The sequence below is a fragment of the Leguminivora glycinivorella genome, chromosome 12, assembly GCF_023078275.1.
Source record: "Leguminivora glycinivorella isolate SPB_JAAS2020 chromosome 12, LegGlyc_1.1, whole genome shotgun sequence".
In the NCBI taxonomy this organism is placed as follows: Eukaryota; Metazoa; Arthropoda; class Insecta; order Lepidoptera; family Tortricidae; genus Leguminivora; species Leguminivora glycinivorella.
The window spans coordinates 11,895,012-11,919,995 of NC_062982.1; the positions used below are offsets into that span (position 1 = coordinate 11,895,012).

General features: G+C 42.3%; 2 protein-coding genes and 1 long non-coding RNA gene across 3 annotated transcripts; 1 reads left to right on the forward strand and 2 right to left on the reverse strand.

The window, feature by feature from the left end:
- Positions 1-456: 456 nt before the first annotated feature.
- Positions 457-9,408, reverse strand: LOC125232169 (leukocyte receptor cluster member 8 homolog). Its single transcript, XM_048137800.1, is given in 6 exon segments — positions 457-1,115; positions 6,862-7,069; positions 7,157-7,355; positions 7,437-7,953; positions 8,030-8,123; positions 8,126-9,408. Coding segments are annotated over 6 exon segments (2,184 nt in total). The 5' UTR covers positions 9,129-9,408; the 3' UTR covers positions 457-952.
- A 5,071-nt stretch (positions 9,409-14,479) lies between these two features.
- Positions 14,480-24,554, forward strand: LOC125232168 (vacuolar protein sorting-associated protein 8 homolog). Its single transcript, XM_048137799.1, is given in 11 exon segments — positions 14,480-14,854; positions 15,130-15,228; positions 15,231-15,308; positions 15,895-16,704; positions 16,777-17,108; positions 17,388-17,511; positions 17,945-18,098; positions 18,455-18,657; positions 21,875-22,045; positions 22,123-23,107; positions 23,110-24,554. Coding segments are annotated over 11 exon segments (3,465 nt in total). The 5' UTR covers positions 14,480-14,764; the 3' UTR covers positions 23,529-24,554.
- Positions 20,331-20,726, reverse strand: LOC125232170. Its single transcript, XR_007177717.1, has 3 exons — positions 20,693-20,726; positions 20,532-20,607; positions 20,331-20,362 (listed from the first exon to the last, which is right to left on the reverse strand). It is a non-coding gene; the product is annotated as an uncharacterized LOC125232170 (long non-coding RNA).
- Positions 24,555-24,984: the final 430 nt, after the last annotated feature.

Sequence of the window (24,984 nt, forward strand, 5' to 3'; positions counted from 1 at the left end):
TGGCCGATGGTAATATCCGCAATATCATGAAACATGATAAGCATTCTCAGGGTCGACGCGTGGCTCCAGTTTCAGGACAATAATTTGCGCTTCGGGCATTATCTTTTATTTTATTGGTTGAATGTAACCAACAAAACATTTACAGGAACTTTACGATCGGCCACCGACATATATATATATTTACACGAGAGCGATACGGTCTTAACCGGTATTTCCTGGAAAAACCTGAACTGGTCCGTAGGTACCTCGATAGATCTGGCCATCTTTGGTATTTTTGTCTAATGATGCTCCCGATGGCGCACTGTCCCTGACACACCATGTTATATAATATTTATAGCAGCCCAGTGTGGGAGCACCATTAGATAGGTTTTTGTTCCGTCCCACTGGAAGGTTAAGAACTATTGCACTAGTTACATAAGCTGTACTAATAATTTATAGTTAAAAAATAAAATACTATTTAAAACGAATCATGTATTATAAACACATAAATATGACGACAATCAGATTTCATGCATTGTATTATTTTTACAAAAAAAAATCAAAAGTGGAATGGAGCATAAAAATTTACATTATTTACAAAAAACTTGAGGACAAAACAATACAACACATAGTCCTTGTATTATTAACATGAAAAGTCTTTGCTTTTAAAAGTCACTCATCAGCACTGTATTGTTTGCATTCAGACACCAAAACTTCCCGGGAACAACAATATCTTGAATCTTCGTAGCGATGTGTAGGTCCTTGTCTTCAATCTTGAGATCTCTGCTGTATAACTGTATATGTATGAGTTGTTTTGCCGCCTCATCCTAGTAAAGCTGATCAAAATTAAGGTGAATAACATGATTCAGGATTACATCCGCCGTGCTGAACTCCTTCGCCAGGTAGTGGGTATGGACTACATCACCACGCAGGAGCACGCTATCAGTACAGGACGGCTATCAAAAACAAAATGTTATATACTCGCTACAGTTTGAAAGCTAGACTTGCAATCTATTTGAGTCTGATCGCAGTCAGTGTAAATGAGAGAAAATTGATTCAAGAACTCAAAGGCCTTTGAACTCGACTCAAACGCCAGCTCCCGAACGATGAAATCCACAGGAACACTTTGTCTGTAGCTGCACATATAAGAAAACATAAATTTAACAACAAACCAGCTTGGCTGGCGAGTTCGAAGTAATGGTTTTTTATATGAAATGTAACGGATACAGTGGCGAGGCTTTGACAGTCCTTTTCCACTGAGATGGCGATGAAAGGAGATGAAGAATCATCTAATAGCATCGGTTGTAATCCACAGCTCTTCTCCACTCTGCTGGATCCCAACCAATGACATGAGTTGATATCTCTCATTCTCGCTTGTCTCCCGCCTCAGTGCAAAGGCGACCGTCATCGAGTAACCAGTATAATAAACTATGTAATCATCACGGGGTTTTAGAAAAAAGATTATCAATATTGTCATCATCATAATTATAATGAACAGCTGGTCTTTGCTTGAACCATGCCACTATACCCATTGACGTGACATACATTTACAGTTAAATAACACATCGTGGGGCATCTTCTACTTCCAGATAGCGTATCACGTACCTAAATGATTAAGCAACGCATAAGTTTTGTAGTACGGTACATAAAAAGGTTTGATCAAACAAGAGGGTTTCTAGTTACCTCGAAAAGATGTGAGCGTCAGGACCCCTGGTGAGCGTCAGGACCCCTAGACCACTACAGATATTTGATGTTTAGTACATACTAAAATTTAGTACCTATTGATGCTATTTGGTACCTGAGTACATATATTTGGTACCTCCACTGATATCGAAAAATCGAGCGAATGGAAAATGGAAATGGAAAACTAGTGTAATTACACTAATTACTTTTATATTTCGACTATATTAATGCCACTAGTCAGTAGTAGAGATGATGTGCGAGTGCCTAAAACTAAATTCCTATTTAAGTTGACGCGCGCAGGAGGGCAGGCGGATTTGCCTCTATACTTTTGACAGGCGCTATATACTTTAACGGCACGGCCGGGCTCACAACTTTAAATTCCGTCATAACTTTTTTCTGGTACGCCAAAAAAATTTGAAAAAAATATATTGACAGGTAGTAAATATTGACTAAGATATCAATTAGTAGTGTTGTCTAGAACTATGTAAACCAAAAATGGTCCAGACATCCTGACGTCAGAATGTCTGGCCACTTTATTCGCTCGATTTTTCGATATCAGTGGAGGTACCAAATAGTATCAAATAGGTACTAAATTTTAGTATGTACTAAACAACAAATATCTGTAGTGGTCCAGGGGTCCTGACGCTCACCGAAAAGATAGTGATTGAAAGTACTCAACTAGCCGTTCCCATAAAAACCGGCCAAGTGCGAGTCGGGCTCGCGCACAAAGGGTTCCGTAGCAGCAAATATAATAAACTTATTATGTCAATTTATACACCTGCCAAAATTACAGTTAAATCAACCTATCTCAAAAACTATAAGAGATACTTTGATCAAACCAAAAATCGTTGAAAGAGTTAATTAGCATGCATCACCTCTATTTTTTTTAGAATTTTATACCCCGTAGTTATAAAAATAGAGGGGGGGGGACATACTTTTTACGACTTTGAGAGCTGATATCTCAAAAACCGTTCACTTTAAGAAAAATGTTTTTTAGAAAACTTTATATCATTTTAAAAGACCTTTCCATTGATACCCCACACGGGTATGTACATCGAAAAAAAATTTTCATCCCTCAGTTACATGTATGGGGGCCCCACCCCCAATTCTTTTTTTTACTATTTAGTGTCATAATTTTGTAGCGGTTCATACAACACATATTCCCATCAAATTTCATCACTGTAGTACTTATAGTTTCCGAGTAAATCGGCTGTGACAGACGGACAGACGGACAGACGGACAGACGGACAGACGGACATGACGAAACTATAAGGGTTCCGTTTTTGCCATTTTGGCTACGGAACCCTAAAAAAGGGTTTATTTATAACTGGTGGGAATAAATAAGACAGTCTCGAGAAACTATAAGCAGATATTATCAACGCATTATCTGCCAAGCATCGAAATCTTGCCGCAGCCGACACCTATGAAATCCAATAGTCAAACGCTATATATCATCTCAAAAACCCTCAGAGGATACCGAACCGTTCTATGGAATCTGTGTAGGTACCGCTCCACGGCGTATTATTCAACCGTAGGTATAGGTATGTCTACAGTTGTATTGTCTTTATTTCCGTTCACGAAGGTAATCCCCTCATCTACTTTAAAACAGTAAACCGTTTGTACAGTGAACAAGGAGTGGGCATTCGTGAATCATTTAGCAAAACAAAGATTTTTAGTTACCTAGAGTTGTGATGTTCTTGATAACCGTGTAGGTTTTGTATGAGGAATGCCCATAGTAAACAAAGAACAGCACAATTCTACTTTTTCTAGCATTCAGTAAGAAACCCTTTACGTTACTAAGCAATAACGTGAAAAGGTTTTGTCTTTAATACATTTTTAAGATAATAAAACACCATAACCCGTCCGGTTCAGTCTGTGCATAAAATAGGTACCATAAATACAATAAATTTCCACTTAATTAATCAATGTTTTCATATCTATGGTACTTTTCTATCATTTCAGCATGGACTGAAAGACAAGTAACGTGGTTTTATTTATCTTAATTTCGAATACCTAAAAGTATAGATGATAAGACGATGGAATCTTCAAAATCCAGAATATAATAGATTATTCATGCTGCAAATATATAAAAGAGCGTTGGAAGATCCAACCAAAAATAATAAAATTGATGAGTCATCATGCATATGATGTTATGTAACTTATGTAGTATCTTGTCATATACCTATCCCGTCAAACAAAAATCTACATCTGCAGGGTTAGCACATGATTGCCGCGAGAGTATGTCGCCGCGAGATAGACTACCCGTCCTTATGTCATTAATACAGTTAGAAGAAGACGTGTCATCTATCTCGCGGCGACATACTCTCGCGGCCATCATGTGCTAGGCCTGCTGATTACCTATTCCCATTTACACCTAATGCTCAATCAAACTGATCGAACATCAATGGTCGCAGTTTACAATATCAAAATGTGGTAAATTTTAAGAAAAATAGGTATTTTAAGCATAGCAACTGTATTAGCAAACGACGTACATAGTATATCTTTCAAGCGCGGATCCAGCTTCGTGCCCAGGGGGTCACGTGGTAAAGGCCCGGGGCCCCAGGGGAGGGTCACGTGGTCTATTTGTATGGCCAACTTAGGCTCCAGGGGGGGGTCATGACCCCCATGACCCCCCCCCCCCGGATCCGCGCATGATATCTTTGCAACACTGGCATTTCAAATATTATAAACTGAAAATACTTGTATTATATTATTACGGCAACATTTGTGAAAACTGAGTCTATCATCTCTATTTCTTTTTTATCATACTTTATTTCGAGATTGTTGTTACAAAAATAGTTTACTCGAAAGCTGTCCATTAAAATATGTAATTGAAATGGCTGCGTTATACAAACTTGATGAACCTTTCAGGTTCCGGTTTGGTTCGGATAATACGTATTGTATGGGCAAAGTTGCTGGTAAAATCTTGGTCATGTTTATTGAAAATAGATCAGGATAAATTTGATGCATGTTTTACCAATGAAAAGTGCTAAATGAGCAATTAATTTAAAATCAATATACATGACATGATACCTATGAAGTACATATTATGTTTATTAGTAAGTATCATTTATTCTTAACTTATATTCTTAACAAAGCAAGTCTAATAAGACAATTTAGTTTTGACATCCCAAGATGTATGATGATGAGGATGATTGATGTTACTATTAGTACAGCATACCGTCAACTGCAGGGAAAAGTGAGTCTCCCCCTACATAGAATTTTGCGTGCAAAGATACTAAGCAAATATATTACCCACTACTGACTGTAGGCAGTCTACAGACGAAGGCTCTGTAGGTATAGGTGCGTTCAAAACGAGCGAATTAGAATATATGAGATTATTTAATATACAAGCTAGCAAAACCAAAACTTGTTTCTAATTTAACTGTTACAGAATGCGGTGTCAGTGTTTGATCACACTATGATGATAAATTACTAAATGGTGATGAGAGAAGCATTTAGAAAAAAAGGGCGTACATATGGCCATTTCCTCAACAGATTTGTGTTCTGACTAAGACCTAATGAAATAAAGTTCATGGGACAGATTCATATTCAGCTGACATATTTCATCAAATTAGTTCATTGCTGATTCATAGAGAGTAGTATTAGGTACTAACAATTACAGATGTAGCGCAGAAGATATTCCTTCGTATTTTTTCGGAAACATTCATATTTTGTCATGCTAGTTCAGACAGTACTGAAATAGCACGACACGTTTGTACGTTTCCGTAAGAATACGAAGGAAAATCTTTTCGCACTACTTATGTACTTCAGATCTCTTATTTGAAATATTACTATAAACACTTTTTTAGAAATGCTCTGATAAGTTTTAGGTCATGTCATATGCAGGGCCGGATTGAGAGTAGAGCGAGTGGAGCGGCGGCTCTAGGCGCCGAATGGTAAGGGGGGCGCCAAAATCGTCATTACGTGGGCGCACACATAGCCTAAATTGGCGGGAGGAGCCGGGATCGAATTTTATTTAGCTGTTTAAAGTCTAGATTTGTGATTCTGATTAAGTATCTGAAAAGTTGCACCACAATACCAAAATGTACAACAATCATAAGGTGGGAGCTGTTGCTAGGGCGCCGTGAAAGATGATTTTAATAGCTTTTGACGAACCACATTGTTGCGAGGCCGAGCGACAAAGACGCCGCTATCCAACCTACAGCGGAGACAATCCAAAGCGGAGTCCACCTTAAAGCCAGAGGCGCAAAACGTCTCGGAGAGGTGCAATTTTGTATGAATCAAAGGAGCGTAAGCGTGATGATGAACGAACTTTAATCACTAGGAAACCGAAGTGCACATGGCAAACCACCAATGCCCATTATGGCATCCCGACGCTGACTACCGAGTTACTGTGGCCTAATTAACTGTTATAAAAATTAAACTGATGACGAAATAAAAGGCCTATAAATCGGGAATGTAAGCACACTGAAGTCTAAATTCCCCAAAATATGCCAAAGGCCGAACAACATGAGAGCATAATTAAAATATTTAATTCCAAGCTTTGCAGTTTTGCAACTGCAATCGAACTTCTCGATTTTTCAATGTCTGTCCAAGTTGGCCTTTGCCGCGATTAGGTTTTGTCTCCCATGTCTTGCCTTGGCCCTGAAATGAAGCTCAATTCCGACTGTTATCAGTTTCGCAGGAAAGCTTTAGCCTCGCGTAGGTACGTGTGGCCTATGAAAGACAGGGGCTTCCCATCCCAGGGGTAGATCCCAGATCCCCATCAATAATAGAAAAAAATTTCGCGCTCGCATCGCTCGCGTTAATATAACCATTTTAATTAATTAAATGTTTGTGAGGTGTCAGACGGATAAAGCGAATCTATAATGATGGCGTTTTGGCTTCGGACCCCAAAAAAGTTTAAACAAGGGGGCGCCAAAACTGTACCTCGCTCTACCCTGATCGAGTGCGCGGGCCGGCGCTGGTCATATGACACACAATACATAAATAAATATTTAACCATGCAAGGATAGAAAAATAAGCAGAGATATCCCACCTGTTACCACAAAGTTGTTGCCGCTAGTATCAATTCCCTGCAATATCCACCATTTCACTTTGATGGCAATGGTAAAACTATCTCTGCTGTTACAAGCAGCAACACTTTGGTGGCAACATGTGCAAATAATACACTGAAAATGAAATGATAGTGCAACCACACCAACCAAAATATTTAAAATATACGATAAAACATACGACTTGATGATGTATTTGAGATACTGCTTCCTTTCTCTCTCCACAAACCAGTCCATGAGGTACCCAGCCATCAGAGGTGCTGTTTTGTACAGTAGGAAGAACTTGTGTAGGTTTCCAGTGGCCCATGCACATCTGGTTTCTAATGCATGTTTAATACATTCGTGCACCCTGTCCTCCTTTGAGAGAAACTGGAATATTGTAGTTAAATCTGCAACAAAAAGTTTAGACAATGTAATTTTTTTATGATTTATACATTTTAACTTCTATAAAGAGTCACAGATTGTAAGTCACTAACCTAATGTGTTCTTAGTGAAAATGTAATACAATATCCTGTATGCTGTGAATTCAGCAGCATTATTTCTACAGTTTGGTAATTCACTGTAGAGCATTTTAAGTTGTGTTTGGCACTGATTAAATTCTTCACCCTTTTCTAATGCTATCCTTGCATGTGTCTCATACACTTCAACTGTGAATCCATCTCTTACTCCTTGTACCTGAAAATAACAAATGTAATTAAATATCTGTATAAGTATGCATAATAGACATTTAAGATCTCTTGAGGTATAAATACTTACTGTTAAATCCTGTCTTATTGATTTCAATTGATCACAAGCATATCTGTAGTCCTGTTTTTCTATCCACCGCTCCTTCACATTTTTTAAAGAAGTCCTTAAAACTGATACTGGTCTCACTTCACAGGCCTCGGGTGCTTTTGTTAATCTCAGGAATGATTTCTCAATATCCGTGCAGGTCCCCACAATATGCATGTCATTGACTTCATAATCTCCTTCATTGTCCTGGATGATGGATCGGTTGACAGAAGGCTCTGCTCTCCTAGAACTTACCTGTACAGAGCTAGCAATGGATGGCACACTAGCATTACCAAACCTTTCAGCCCTTTTAAGAAGTTTTTCAGCATTCACTTGAACATCTTCAACAAGAAATTGACCACAAGCTTGTTTCTTTTTTTGATTTTTATTATTTTTTTCTTGTTTCTTATGATCAAATGACAACCTATCTTTAATTTTTTGGCGAGATTTACCCTTATAGTTCCTTTTTTCTTCTACCTCATCACCTGATGCAGAAGATGTGCTGAAATAAAATATATTGTGAGAAACTTTACAAATAATTAGAAATAACAAAATAGTTAAATGGTATATTTTTTTACCTGTGTCTTTTCCTAGATGGACTCCTAGATCTGGACCTACTCCTAGAATGTTGTCGCCGCCTTCTTTGAGGCGAATTTTTATGACCCGAAAAACGTCCCCCAAGCTAGATTTGCCCTTTGTTGGTTCAGGTACATTTTCAAGTTTTTGGTAAAGTGATAATGTACCATGAACCGGCTTTACAGACAAGTTATTGCGTTCGCTGTGCACACTAGGAATTGGCTCTTCATCCCAATTCCTTGACCAAATCTCATCTTTATTAGCTGCTGCTGTGATACGGCCCTTCAAGCAAATATCTATTTGATCACGGTCAAGACCAGATTTACATTTTTCATAACACCTTTTGATATATCTTTCAAGGCTTTCTGGCCATGTTCCAGCTGAAGACTGACAAATGGAAGAAGATTTTAAAAGATCTGTTGTTTCTGATACATCCTTTTGATCAGGTGCCTGATGTTTAAATGGTTCACAATGATTTTGTGGTTCACCTACTGGCTCAGGGATGTCATCAGTGAGAAGTGGAGGGGGCATAGGAATATCAAATGGTGGAGGTGGTGGCGGCTTTGGAGTATCTGGTGGAGGACAAGGTGGTAGTGGGGGAGGATGGTCTGGCAGAGGAGGTAGCATTGAATTCGAAAAAGCATCAACACTATCGTTATTTAATCTATTATCCTTCTTCCGTTTTTTCTTGGAACCTCCATTGTTACCCAGGAGGGGATTTTCATTAGGAGGGATGGGTGCAGTTTTCCGGTGACCGTTCAGGTTAAACCTGATAGGAGATTGATTGAAGAAAGGACGACTTGTGTCAAGAGGCGACATGCCCAACAAAGGAGTTGGTTGGGCAGGTGACTTGGGTTGAAATTGCTGCTGACGGCCAAAATCCGGCTTCACGTCGTTATTTTGTTGAAACTGGTGGACTGCATTATTAGCCATGCCCGGATTATGACCCATCTGATTGAAGTATTGGTTGTAATAAGGCGGGTACATGCCACCATGGTAACCATTGTATTGCTGATACAGACCATACATCCAAGGATTATGATTTGGTGGCATACCATTCATAGTTTGTATAGGAGGATCATTTGAAGTATTCTCAGCCATCTCGTAAGATAATCTAATTCATGTGGTTAAATTCACAGACGAATGACGATACAATAATCTTCAAGCACTTTACACAAAATGGCGACAGATTACTTAACTTAAAACGAACGTACAAAGAATTGACGGAAGCGAATAACGAATTTACCAGTGATCGCTCGGATCTTCTTGCGACGTAATAAAATTCCAACAATCCTTTTCAGGTACACAATTTTCAAACAAATATATTTTTAAGTATTTTAACTCACTGCCCTAAATTACGTTTCAAACTCACGAATGAAATTGAACGAATGAACGGAATGGAATGGAATGAAATGTTTTTTTTTTTTTGGGATTTTATGGCCTGGTTTTGAATGAGATGAGACGTAAGGCTCCGCGCACACGGGCGACAAAGTTGCTCGGCGACTTTCGTATTTGTATGAAAAGTTGCGTCGCCTCGTGTGCGCACCTTCATACTAGCCCATAGACCGAGCGATGGAGACAAAACAGTTTTGTCTCCCGTCTGTGGGGGGCCTAATGAAGTCACAGACCTATTAAGGCCACTGTACACATGGGGCCAACCCTTGGAGCAGCCCCTTGGCCAAGATAAGAGTCTTTGGCTCCCCACAGACAGTCTTAAAAATTCATAATCTTAAAAAAAACTTGTATGCAATCTGACAGTTCAGATCTGTCAGTGTCTTGTCAGTGTCAGTTTGAACTGTCAGATTGCATACAAGTTTTTTTTAAGATTATGAATGTAGTAAACCTCTTTATTTATATCCTTATTTATTGTCAACTGCCTATTTAAAATTGTCATTCACATACGTCATGTTTTGCTAATTAAAACCTATGATATGGGTTTTGCTTATTATTTCAATTTAATTAGCAAACAAAACGACTTTTAAGCATGGATAAATACTTACGCCCGGAACGGTTTGAAGGGGATCCATCAAAAAGCACCGCTACCACAGAATGGAAGCATTGGAAGAAAACCTTTAACAACTTCCTTGCGGTGCAAGTTCTTACATCCGATCCGGTAAAATTAAACATACTAATTAACCACTTATCTCCGAATATCTATGACTTTGTAAGCGAGTGCCAGACGTTTGAACAAGCGATTGACGTACTAGATGGTATTTTTATCAAACCCCAAAGTTTTTACTGGATTATATTTGGCCGGGGTGAATGTAGTAAACCTCTTTATTTATATCCTTATTTATTGTCAACTGCCTATTTAAAATTGTCATTCACATACGTCATGTTTTGCTAATTAAAACCTATGATATGGGTTTTGCTTATTATTTCAATGAATTTTTAAGACTGTCTGTGGGGAGCCTTTGTTTACACATTGGTGAACCAATCACTTGGCATTGGCCCTTTATAAAATATGGACGTAGAACGGAAAAGGCTAGGTAATTCTAGGTCATTTACGTTGTCAGCAAAATTTAATTAATAAATAATAACCTCGTGATAAAATTAAATTATCTGAAATATTAACATTTTTTTTGAATATTCTGATAAGCACATTTATCTTTTTTACATTAAACAATTGCAAGGGTGTTGTATTTCCTAAAATCAACACTATTATTGGCATAGATAAACTTATTATTTTTGTAAATCTTTCACTACTGTCCTCTCTGACGGCTGACGACAAACTGAATGGGGCGCCAACGTGTGAACGCATTGGCGCCAAGATCCTTTGATGTGTGGACAAAAAACCGACACCAGTCGGTTGGCCGGCCAGCGCTGGCGCCAACTGCCAACGTACGGCCAAGTAGCCCTCTACACGCTTGGCCAAGGGGTTGGTCGAAGGGTTAGCCTCCCCACAGACGAGTCTTAATTTTCATAATCTTAAAAAAAACTTGTATGCAATCTGACAGTTCAAACTGACACTGACAGATTTGAACTGTCAGATTGCATACAAGTTTTTTTTAAGATTATGAATTTTTAAGACTGTCTGTGGGGAGCCTTAGATAGATAGATAAATAACTTTATTCGTATCCACAACACAACATACGGGTTGGTCCATGTGTACAGCGGGCTTTTAAGGGTGCGCGCCCACGGGCATCAAAGTTGCTCGGCGACTTACGTGTTTGTATGAAAAGTTGCGTCGCTTCGTGAGCACCCTCGAAGGCTCCGCGCACACGGGCGATAAAGTTGCTCGGCGACTTTCGTATTTTTTTTTTTTTTTTTTTTTTCAATTTATTTGGGACAACAAACAGTAACACACAGGGCTCTAATAGAGAATTACAGTGTTAACAATAGTAAGGTGTGAGACCAACAACATTGTCCACCGATTACTAGATTTAACTTAAATCTAAAGTATACAGCGCAAGGTAACAATGATATTGAATTAAAGGTACTTAACAATGGAAATAGTACAAAGGTTTGTGAATACAGTAACGCACTAACACAATTTTATTAACAAATATAGGTACGTAACACGTAAAATGTAGATAAGAAATTACAAAACAAACGACTGCATTATCAACAATTTTGAGGACAAGTAAGAATGGTAGTAAGTACATAATAGTATGGTCTATTGGAGTGACTTTCAATTTTGTTTATTATTGAGTAATTTAATTAAGTTGTTTTTAGGGTTCCGTAGTCAACTAGGAACCCTTATAGTTTCGCCATGTCTGTCTGTCCGTCCGTCCGTCCGTCCGTCCGTCCGTCCGTCCGTCCGTCCGTCCGTCCGTCCGTCCGTCCGTCCGTCCGTCCGTCCGTCCGTCCGTCCGTCCGTCCGTCCGTCCGTCCGTCCGCGGATAATCTCAGTAACCGTAAGCACTAGAAAGCTGAAATTTGGTACCAATATGTATATCAATCACGCCAACAAAGTGCAAAAATAAAAAATGGAAAAAAATGTTTTATTAGGGTACCCCCCCTACATGTAAAGTCGGGGCTGATATTTTTTTTCATTCCAACCCCAACGTGTGATATATTGTTGGATAGGTATTTAAAAATGAATAAGGGTTTACTAAGATCGTTTTTTGATAATATTAATATTTTCGGAAATAATCGCTCCTAAAGGAAAAAAGTGCGTCCCCCCTCTAACTTTTGAAGCATATGTTTAAAAAATATGAAAAAAATCACAAAAGTAGAACTTTATAAAGACTTTCTAGGAAAATTGTTTTGAACTTGATAGGTTTAGTAGTTTTTGAGAAAAATACGGAAAACTACGGAACCCTACACTGAGCGTGGCCCGACACGCTCTTGGCCGGTTTTTTTATATACATTGTCTGACATCATGAAAATGTCAATTTCATTGAAATGTAAGTTATATGATTTGACCATCCTGTAAAGGGGATCACGCTCCCCGGCGCGGGTTCGACAGCGCGCATCTGCGAACAGTTGGTGCATGCGAGCAGCGCGCTGTCGTGCCCGCGTCGGCACGCGGTAGCTGAGAGCCCCACTCAGGCTGGGACAGTCGAATTTACTATGACAAAGGTTATATAGGACCATTGCGTCTAGAAGGAGGCGACGGTTTTGTAGGTTGAGTAATTTGTACGTATCGAGAAGCTGCTGGTAGCTTAGACGAGAACGGTAACAACGGTAATGCATGGCACGCAAGAATTTCTTTTGAACAATCTCTATTGAGTTTTTGTACTTATCATAGAAAGGGTTCCATATCGACACAGCATATTCTAGTTGAGACCTAACCAAAGACTTATATAAATGTAGGTAGGTTGATGGTTGCTTAAAATCCATTCCAAGACGCATGATAAATCCGTACATTTTGAATGCTTTACCAATGATATAGTTGATATGAAAATCTAGATGAAGCTTTGAGTCCAGGTGGATACCAAGATCTTTTATTACCGAAACATTTTCGAGAGTCGATCCGCTAAGGGTATAGGAAGTGGGAAATGGGTTAAGTTTCTTGGTAAAAGTAATTAGTTTGCATTTAGGTAAGCTAAAAGAAAGTTTATTTATATGACAGTAATCACTGAGACGGTTTAAATCACTTTGAAATTTTAAGCGGTCTTCTTCGTTTTCGACAGTGTGGTAAATTTTAAGATCATCAGCGTAAAGTAAAAAATTGCAAAATTTAAAGCAGCTGTCTATGTCGTTAATAAATAAAATGAATAACAAGGGTCCTAATATAGAGCCTTGTGGAACTCCAGAGGTTACATTGACACATCTCGACTCATATCCGTTGACTGCCACTTTTTGTGTACGGTTAGTAATGTAGGATCTAAACCATCTCCACAAATTACCTCGTATTCCGTTGAAATATATTTTTTCTAATAGGATTTTGTGATCTACTCTATCAAATGCTTTACAGAAGTCTGTATATACACTATCAATGCGTGAATTCAGGTCTATACTTCTGAAAAGGTAAGAGGTGTAAATGATTAAATTAGTCGTTGTAGATCTTTTCTTGACAAAACCGTGTTGTTGCGGTAGGATAATGTTGTGTAAACTTGGATACAGAGCATCGTGAACCAGTTTTTCGAAAAGTTTAGATAAAATAGGAAGGAGGGAAATAGGCCTATAATTTTTTACATCTCTCTTGGAACCTCCTTTGTGGACAGGTACAACTCTTGCAATTTTCCAAATGTCAGGAAATGTGCCTTCTTTAAGGCAACTGTTAAAAATTTGATAGAGAGGTTGTGAAATGTTATCAGCAATATTTTTAATGAAAATTGGAGGGATATTATCGGATCCTGAGCCTTTTGATGTATCCACTGTTTTCAGAGCAAGTTTGACAAGATGGATTGGTATATGAACGTCATTAATGTGAACATTGGACGGGCTGCTTCTTAATTCGTTAAGATCTAGGTCAGGGGGAATAGTAGACGAAGTGAAAACAGATTGGAAATATTCAGAAAATAAGTTACACACCTCGGCGGGATCACTGGCTGTTACGCTGTTATAAGAGACTGTGCACACGGGCAACTGTTGCCGGCGACATTTTTGTCGCGACCATGGCCTAGTATGAAAGTGCGCACACGAGGCGACGCAACTTTTCATACAAATACCAAAGTCGCCGAGCAACTGTTGCCCCCGTGGGCACGCACCCTAAATAAAGTTGTGATAAGAACGAATGAACAAGAATGTCGATGGTGAATGAAGCTAGGAACACACTACGCGGACGTCCGTCGTAAATCGACCGCGGATGGGAATCTGGACAATGGAAATACACATAACCGTGCAAACTATCGGTCGACGGACGCGGACGTGGCCTTGAGCGCACGGACGTCCGATCGAAATCTGGCTCTCTGGATGTTTTGTTCCGTGCACACTGATAGGTCGCGGTCGCGGTCGGTTTACGACGGACGTCCGCGTAGTGTGTTCCTTGCTTGATGACTACGTTAGGGTTCTACAGACATTACAACAAATCACATGCGATTATTGGTGACGTTTGTTTCATTGTTTCAAACTTTTTTTACTACGAAATGTCAATATTGTCAATAACAAATTTGGGGGGTGTCTACCTTTTCTACTCAAGTACTCACAGTCAGCATATAAAATAATTAAAACAATACTGATAAAACACAGAATAAAGAGTGCATTGATGTTTGAATGATTACATTATTTACTTTAAGTCTTAATATGTGATTAGATATACAAAAATGTAATCCATTTAAACAGTCAGAATCTTGGATTTTGACTTTACCCGGTAATATAAACAAAGTCAGTCTAGTGGTCTTGTTAAAATGGATTTATTGAAAACTCCTTCAGTTCAATCTTTGTTAGACTCCGATTTGGAATCAGTCGGAAGTTTACAATATATGGACTTTGAAGAGGTATGATGTTATACAATGTATTTTATTAAATAGACTAACTTAACTGTTAACCCTGTTCGACCTGATGAACATGACCAGTGACCCTTTTTTTTTTCAAATCAGAATCATTAAAACTTGATCGCCGAGGAGGGTTGACCTCTTGCTTGACGACCATGACTATAATTGAAGAGATTAAATCATAAATAAAGGATATAATTTTATGCACATAATGTACAATTTACAGGTTATTCAAATATTTTTGTTGTTATCTAAAGATCATAATTATTTATTTACAGTTAGATGAAGTTGAGTATGCTTTGCCAACAAGTGAGGCCCCCACCCTGGCAGAGGTTCTGTCCGCTGAGGATGAAGGTGAAGAAAAATACCGTTCAAACCTGTTGAGGAGCCTACCAGCTGCTCAGCCGTGCAAATAGACTTTCTACAGGCAGTTTCCCAACAAATAATACAAGCTCAGGTATACATACCATTGTTGCACAAAACAATATCATATTTCTGATGGCCATAGTACCAAATGGCAAATCAGTAATATATACAGTCACATCCGGAATCAAGAAAATGTTACCAGGAATAACAAAGAAAAAAATAGTCATGAGTATATATTATGTTAATAAAATGATAATGATAAGTAAGATATTGCAATTACAATCCATGTGATAATTTTAAAGGAGATATGAAACAATTTAGATATGTAATAATCACAAGAAAAGTATTATTATTATTGCTATAAAATGCCATGTTTTACGAAATACCAACAATTTAAATTTACTAGCAATTCGTAAAATTTCATTGAATACACACTTAATACATTTATTATACATTTGAACAAACCATGCAAGTATTGCACCACTCATGGCTAATTTATTGATATTCCCTAATTCAACCGTTATTGAAACTAGCACTGCTTTAAATGTGGTAACATTTGTGTGTACTCACCTGTTAATTTTGTAGCCAACTTTAATAGGTGCAAAGAAAGGATTATCTTATCAAATAACCAGTAAATCATACAACACAGGAATTTTTAAAATCCCATTTCTCTTCAGGAAAGGTCATCAGCAGGTGCTGCTACAGCCCTCAGTGTTGGCGCGCACGGAAAATTAACTGTTGGCACAGCTCATGGTCACCTACTGACTTTTTTTGACCAAACATTGCGATGGGTGTGTGATTCCAACATAGACCGTGGCGCCGTCTCATGCATAGCTTACAATCAAGATAGCACACGTCTCCTGGCCGGTTATGCGAGAGGTCTCATTTGCCAGTATGATAGCATTCAAGGAGTTGTTTTAAGACGCGTAACGTTGGGGGGTGAGATTTGGGGGACGCTACGGGTCACATGGGCTGGAATGTCTGGATTAGCGCTGGATACGGGTGGATCCGTGTGGCTCATTAAATTCTCTCGTCCTCTCGGCGTGCGATCCGCGCGCTCGTCTTGTTTATTCTCTGGCGCCCGAGGAGAAGTAGTGGCCATGGCAGCTCGCGATGCCCGCATCCTAGCATTGGCGACTCTCTCTCGAGTGATTATTGTAGCCGGCGGCCGCGCGGCCGGCGTCCGGCTCGGCGGCCCGCCCGACACGCTGCCAGTATTAGCGTGGAGCGACACAGATGAACGCATATTAGTTTGCGGACGAGCGAAAACGCTACAATGGCTCGCAGTAAGCGTCACCGGATCCTCCATATTGCTTCGACCCGTGCACCGCGTGGAGCTAAAGAGTTCTCCACTGTGGCTGGGCTGGCTCGGCGGAAATCTTGCAATATTTGACGCGGATGAGAATCTGAGACTGTGGGGCGACGATTACGATAAGCCACTGGATTTGTCGCAAATCGAACCGGTCTACGCGTCTGCATTTTTTAAGGTAAAGTAATTAATACTTGATATTTAGATTGTATCTTCGTAACTATTGTTTTTAACACGGCAAATTATTTAGGGTCTTTGGACGGACGGGCGCGTGTCCCGCGCCATGTGCATGGCGGGAGGCAGCGCGCTGGGCGGCGCGTGCGTGGCGGAGGGCTCGCTGTCGCTACTGGGGCGGCGCGGCGTGGTGCGCGTGCGCGCGCGCGACGTGCTGGCGCGCGCGCAGGCCTCCATGTCGTCGGGCCGCCACGCGCAGGCACTGCGACTGCTGTGCTCGGCGCAGGGACCGGACGCTGCGGCGCTGGCTAAATTATTCGTTATCAACATCTCTGAAAGACCGCATTTATTGAGTAACAAGGTGTTAGCAGATCTGGCCACCAAACTGTGCTTAAAATTTAACTTGGGGTAAGATATTTTTGTAAGTCTCAGAATACACAAATAAATATTAGTATATAGCAGCCCACTTTTCTGGTTTGGACGACGCTGCTTGAGGTTGTCGTTTGTTGGGTACAATTAACAACTGATCTAATATCCGGATACTTAGCGTATAACCTGAGCTACTGCTACCGAAGCAAGGAGGAAAAGGCGGCCTTGTAGCTATATATAATAAGTGTAGTATACATTTCAAAGTAAACAGAAATCAAGTACTTAGATAAATTTTATTATTTTTATTTTTACTTTCAGGGAAGAGCTTTGGTCTTGCCTGTGGGAGCAATGTGCGGGGGAGAAAGTGTTCGTGGAAGCGTTAGGGGAAGCGGCGGTTCGCGGCGAACTGTACGATGCAGCACCATCGCCAGATTGCTCACAGGTAAAATTGTACTCACAGTAATTTTACTTGTAGGTAATGTATTGTTGGTAGTGCATAAATAATGGCCTCTCCATGCTTATTACACCACGGATTACATCTGTAATGGTAAATACACAAAAAAACATGGTTCCAGCCTGATTTACTTAAAAACTTTATTTGCCACATAATTTAGAATCTTGTGATAGGGTTAATTTTGCCTAATTTCAGACAGTCTTATGTTTTAGCAAAAATTAGGCTGAAGGCTGAACATAAGTATAAGATTAATTCAATAACAATGATATCGATGATCCCGGGCGCGTACGGACCTCTGTAAAGTACCTATTGAGCGAGCGGCCGTCGACCGGTACTAAATTTTTCCCATTACTAGAACCTAAACGGAACGTGAGGCACGCCTCAGTTCCTGAAATAACTCCAAAATCACGATTGTCCACAGGAGCTGATAGAGCGGCTGGCGGAGTGCGATCCGGGGCTCGTGGAGCGCGTGGTGGCCTCGCTGCCGCTCACCTCGCTCGACCCGCACCGCTCCAGCGTGTTCACCCGCGACAAGGGGCTCTGGCGCGGCGTCGGCGCCATCGCGGCGGCTTTAGGTGCGATACTATATAATATACCTAGGCTGCATGGGTTTTAGTGTCACGCGGACCGTCCGCGCGGAGCGATCCGCACTTGACTAATACGTGTTAACTTCAGGGAGCGTTTTAGAGTGGCGGGGACGGGTCCGCGCGGATGACAACTTCAACTCCATACAAATTGGTCGCGCGGATCGCTCCGCGCGGACTGTCCGCGTGACACTAAAACCAGCCCTACAGTGCCGTATATCGCAAATTCGCGATCCACATCAGCTATTCGGACAAGTTTTGTTCTATATAATTTGATACTAGGTAAGTACCTTATGCTATGCTGAGACCGGTTAAGGCATCTGTTCTAAAACCCTTATATATTCCAGGTGGTTCTAGCGGCGCGATGAAGGAGCTAGTCGGGTACGTGGACGCGTCGTGCGGTGGCGGGGCGGAGTGTCGCTGCGCGGGCGGCGCGCTGCTGCTGGCGGCGGCGGACGCGCTGGGCGGCCGCGGCGCCGGCGGCCGCGCGCTGCCCGACCACCAGCGGCCCTCGGCCAGGCACGACGCGCTGCACGCGCTCTTAGCAGAGGTCAGCACGAGTATCATAACTGGCCCAGTAGATTGCAGGTTCTAGCAGCGCGATGAAGCACCTAGTAGGTTACGTGGACGCGTCGTGCTCGAAATTGGGCCGAGTGCCACTACTGGCGGCGGCGGATACGGTCGTACGCCGTACGACGTACGGTCATTTCAGTGACGAAATCGAACGGTCGGGATTTAAAAAAAAATATCCTTCAACGACACACAGTTCACGGCTTTGTCTTCGGCTCGCAATTGGAGCTTTGTTATCTTCGTTACATTGTTTCAACAAGTTTAATTCATAGTTACAAATCACAAAAAATATCAAATCACTTGATGGACTTGTCTGTATTAATATGTGTAATAATTCTCCTATAACATTTATTTATGTAATTTAAAAAAAAAAAATTGGTTGTCTGTAAAGTCGGTTTACGGACGGTAGTTTAACGTGATAACGTCAAACATTACAGTAGTATAGACAGGGGCGGTCAGAGTATAGCAAAAGGGGCCCGATTCTGGGACTTTTTTCACGTTTTTAGGGTTCCGTAGTCAACTAGGAACCCTTATAGATTCGCCATGTCTGTCTGTCCGTCCGTCCGTCCGTCCGTCCGTCCGCGGATAATCTCAGTAACCGTTAGCACTAGAAAGCTGAAATTTGGTACCAATATGTATATCAATCACGCCAACAAAGTGCAAAAATAAAGTTTTTAGGGTTCCGTAGTCAACTAGGAACCCTTATAGATTCGCCATGTCTGTCTGTCCGTCCGTCCGTCCGTCCGCGGATAATCTCAGTAACCGTTAGCACTAGAAAGCTGAAATTTGGTACCAATATGTATATCAATCACGCCAACAAAGTGCAAAAATAAAAAATGGAAAAAAATGTTTTATTAGGGTACTCCCCCTACATGTAAAGTGGGGCTGATTTTTTTTTCATTCCAACCCCAACGTGTGATATATTGTTGGATAGGTATTTAAAAATGAATAAGGGTTTACTAATATCGTTTTTTGATAATATTAATATTTTCGGAAATAATCGCTCCTAAAAGAAAAAAAGTGCGTCCCCCCCCCCTCTAACTTTTGAACCATATGTTTAAAAAATATGAAAAAAATCACAAAAGTAGAACTTTATAAAGACTTTCTAGGAAAATTGTTTTGAACTTGATAGGTTCAGTAGTTTTTGAGAAAAATTCGGAAATCTACGGAACCCTACACTGAGCGTGGCCCGACACGCTCTTGGCCGGTTTTTTATTTATTTATTTATTAAAAATACACAAAAGTTAACAGTATTTCACCAAAGCACTTATGTGGTAATATAATTATGTACATGTTAAATTGACATAAATAAAAGCAAACACACTTAAAAGTTAAACTATGGTTATTACATTAATCACCTAAGGAGTGTAGAGTCTATGAACCTTAAGAGTTTTCTGTAAAACACACCAACACTATCAGCAAATATGTCAATATCGTCTGTCTCCAACATGATGCGGTTAAGAGCAGCTCGGGCTCGAGCGGTGCGCCGGCCGCCGCGAACAGGCGCCGCCGCCGCCGCGCCGGCACCGCGCCCGGCATGCCAACCACCACATTCGCTCTTGGCACTTGCAGCCCCATTCTCTCAAGCACGGATGCGTCATCTACTCTATGGTGAAACAGTTGGCGGTAATGCATAATATGCAGCAGTTTCCGTCTGGTTTCTAGAGTTTGAAGACCAACCATTCCTGTTACGAATAGAGATATATATGGGTAATATCCGTACAGTCGTTTGTAAATGTGCCTACAGAACTTCCTCTGCACTCTTTCTAGTGATTTGCCAATAACTTTTGGGAATACTGGTGTGAGTAGATAGATAAAAAACCTATAACACAATTATCAGAAGTGAATACTTACAATCTTTCCTCAAAGCTCTTCGCTCCATCCATTTACCGCAATGATGGCAATGTTTGCCAAAGCAGACCAGATTTGGCTATGAAAAAACATACGTATATATATTATAATCCTTAAAAAATATATGTTTTACTATAATAGAAAGTAATATTGCAACTACTTACAATTTTTGGCATTGTATGACCATTTCAATTTTCAAATAAAACCTTAGACCTATATACTCGTATAGGGACCCGACATGTTGTTCTATGCCATAGATTTATATATATTAAGCTAGATTGAGTTGTTAAGCCAAAAACTTTTACTAGTCTGACAAGAACGCCTTTCTGCACCGGTGATAAAGTTCAATTTAGTATGGCAAAAAAGTGTGAGCTCAGTCCCTATTGTACCATGTTTAGCGGCCCAAATGTCATTGTCAGTGAGTTCCAAAGACAGGGGACAGCGGAATCACATTTTTTGCCATACTAAATTGAACCTTATTACTGAGACAAAAAGGTGACCGTTTTCGCTATTCTGAACTATCGAAAACGGTCCACATGAAGGGCATTGTTTGGGCTGGTGTCCCTCTCGCACGTGTGGCCAGTGTTAATGAGCCATAATAGTAGTATTTTTATATATATATATTACCTGACTTTATAACTTCTTATATTATTTTAGTGTTATATTCAAACTAGGGTTTCGATATATTTCAAAGAATTGGAAAATAATTACAATGTAATTACAATGTAATTATTTTGATGCCAATAAATCAAAGATTTGTATAATTAAAAACGACGTTCACTGAATAATGTTGACATTGTCAGTAAGTGCGAGAGGGACACCAGCCCAAACAATGACCTCTCATGTGGACACACTTTTTGACCTAACTACACAATCTAGTTTAATAATTCTAAATCTATGATGAGTTCAGACTTTTTACAGAACATATCCCGTTCTGTAAAAAGTCGTTTAAATTAAAATAATTAATTTTGTAAAGCTGAGTTTAGACATGCAAGTTATTGCTGCAAGTTTTGAGACAGAAGTATATGCTAGAAAGAGATGCAGATATTTGCCACTCACTCTTACCTATAGTTGCGTCTCAAAACTTGCAGCAATAACTTGCTGGTCTAAACTCAGCTTAACGAGAACAACACACGGGCGCGCCATCTGTCCCAGCTGTGGTGCTTTACTCAGGCCACACACTATAACCATACCGAGCGCATCGATCAGCCGCTTAGTTCCAACGCGCGCCAATAGATGGCGCTAAAGCTATATTGCGAAACGGGACAATGACGTCATCTTTTTCGTGCATGCTGCCCGTAGTAACGAGTTATTAGACGTTATCACGTCAAAATGTATGTTCGTAGACGGAGCGCGGCGGGCGCTCGCCGCTGCACGTGCTGTGCGCGCACGACGCGCGCGCGTGCGTGCGGCTGCTGGAGCAGAGCGCGCGCGAGCCGCCCTTCGCCGGCCCGCTCGGCAAGCAGAACCGGCTGCGCGTCGCCAGGGCGCTGCTCGCCGTCGCGCACCAGTTGCAGGTATCATATGAATCTTAAAATGCCAATGATGGTACGTGGCGGTGGCGAGGTAAGCGCAATAATCAATTTTCTTTCAGGAACCTGAGGAACGGGCTGAGATTCTGGAATTTATCACCGGGCAACTGAGCACGGGCGCGCTGCCGAGCGACCGCGAGGTGCTCGCGGGCGCCAAGGAGCTGGCGGCGTGCACGGCGGGCGAGCGCTCCGACCGCGCCTGGCTCGCGCTGCTGCTGCGCGCGCCCGCCGCGCCCGCCGTGTCGCTGCCCGGCGCGCCCGCCGCCCCCGCGCCCGCGCCCGCCCCCGCGCCCGCGCCGCGCCCGCAGCTGGCCGCGCACCGCGCCGCCGCCGCCGCCGCCACGCGCCCGCGCGTGCTGTGGCGCCTCGACGTCTTGCTCGACAATCACGCCGAGGCTCTGCCGAGATTTTTCGAGATCGAGAGCCCTTCCGCCGCCGACGTCGACGAGCTCTTCGAGTATCTCGCCTCGCGAACGGAGGTCGACTGCGTCGGCGCTAAGAAGCAGATGGAGGACTACCTTTCGAAGCTTATCGAGCTCCGCCCGCGAGCCGCGGCCGCTCTGATGACCGACCGGTTCTCCGATATTCTGTCGACCACTCTGAGCGCTTTAGACGCCGATCGCGCGTTCGAGTTCGCGGACTGCCTCCTCGAGGCGGGGCGCCTGCACGGCGAGACCGCTGCGGCCCATTTTCGCAACCTGTGCGCCCGGCGACCCGCCGCCGCCGGGGCCTTCTTAGAAAAAAATCCGGGCACACTACGTCCGGAGGAGGCGCTCGCGATCGTCCGCGAGACGGGGGCGCGGGAAGCGGAGCCGGCGTGTCTCGAGGCCACGGGGGACCCCGAGGCCGCCCTGGACGTCCTGCTGAGTCTCGTCTCCGACGCCGAGGGTGAGGCGGAGGCGGCCTGGCTGAGGCGAGCGTGCGAGCTGTGCGCGAGAGTCGCGCCGAGCGTGCCCGCGGAGACCGCGGGCGGTATGTGGGCGCGGCTGCTGCGACGCGCCGAGAGCATGCCGCCAGCGCTGCTTCTAGAAGCGGCGGCGTACCTGCCCCGGAGCAGCTGGCGGCGCGCGTGTGCGCGGCGCCGCGGGTGGCGCAGGCGGCGCTGGGCGCGGCGCGCGGGCAGCTGGGCGCGTGGGAGTGCGCGGCGCGAGTGGCCGCGCGGGAGACGCACGAGGCGCTGGCGCGCGCGCTGACGGCGGCGCGGCGCGGCGTGGCGGTGCGCGGCCGCTGCGCGCGCTGCGGGCGGGAGCTGGGCGCGGCGGACGGCGCGTGCCGTACGACACACTGCGCGCGCGCGTGCCACGTGTCGTGCGACGCGGGCGGCGCGTGCGACGTGTGCGGCGCGCGCGTGCCGGACGCGGTGGTATCGCTGGCGCCGCCGCGCGCGCCACAGCCTGCGCTCGCGCCGCAGGACCACAGCCTACAGTTAGTCGCGCCGCCTAGACCTGATCTAGAAGGGATAGTCTGAACGCAATAAACGTATAATAAGGCCGGCAACGTACCTCCAACACCTCTGGTGTTTCTGGTGTCCATGGGCGGCAGTGATCGCTTACCATCAGGCGACCTGTCTGCTCGTTTGCCTCCTATCCTATAAAAAAAAAAGAGAAAAAAACGTATATACCTATATGTGTAGGTACTGTGTGTAGAAATAGATATAGATAGGAGTTGAATTTTGATAGTGGGTGCTTGGCTGCTACGCGAAAACGGTCTTCAAAGGTCTTCCGATTGGTGTTTACATATTTTAGATAAAACATACAGGTGCGAGAGAAATATATGTCGTTTTGTAATAACAAGACTATCATGAGACACTGACATATTAAACATTTAAAATCGGGTCACTCACGTAATTGTCAAAGATCGTGCACGTCGATCGTTTTAAATGAGTGACCCGATTTTACATGTTTTAAATGTCATTGTTTCTTACTTAAAGTACACCGGGCATTTTCTGTACATTGATAGCGTGAAATTTCGCCTTACCTATTATCGTTTTTGACTAAAAAATACCTATCTGTATTCAATTTTGAACCTTCTTCCCCAAGTTTCGATATGTATAGATATTTATAGACATGACTGTACAAGAACCCCAATTAGAAAAAACTTTTCTCATTTTTTTTATGCCATAGGAGACAAACTGCCGGTGCCGCCCATGGACACCCGAAACACCAAAAGTGTTGGAGATGCATACAATTTGTATGAAACAAAGACTTTTTTATACCAATCGATTCCATTCCTAGCCAATACATTCCTAGGGGTCAATTTACGATGACGTACCTAATGTTAGGTACTTTTTACTGAAAGGCCACAAATTGAAAACATTTTCCTATGGGAAAACGTGAAATTTTTATTCATTTTTTGATCCTGGAGAAGAATAGGATCGATTGGCATTAAATAAAATAAATAAATAAATATTATAGGAGATTCTTACACAGATTGACTAAGGCCCACGGTAAGGTCGGTAAGCTCAAGAAAGCTTGTGTTGTGGGTACTTAGACAACGATATATATATATATATATAATATATATACTTATATACATAGAAAACATCCATGACTCAGGAACAAATATCTGTGCTCATCACACAAATAAATGCCCTTACCGGGATTCGAACCCGGGACCGCGGCGTAGCAGGCAGGGTCACTACCGACTGCGCCAGACCGGTCGTCAAAAAATAAGTGTCATACTTTCTAGCGGGTACATGGTGTCGTAACTCGTACGGAATCTAAACTCTTGATGTGAGTTAGGATTCCGTAACCATGTCACCAGTCACCAATAGAAAGTTTGACACAAAAATAACCTTTTTTTCGCACCCTGTATGTTTTTAAAAAAATCTGCTACTGTATACCGTCTTCATATAGGCAGTTTTCACGTAGCAGCAAGGGACTTCATAGCTGCTCTTACCTACTGACCCACTATCAAAACAGATC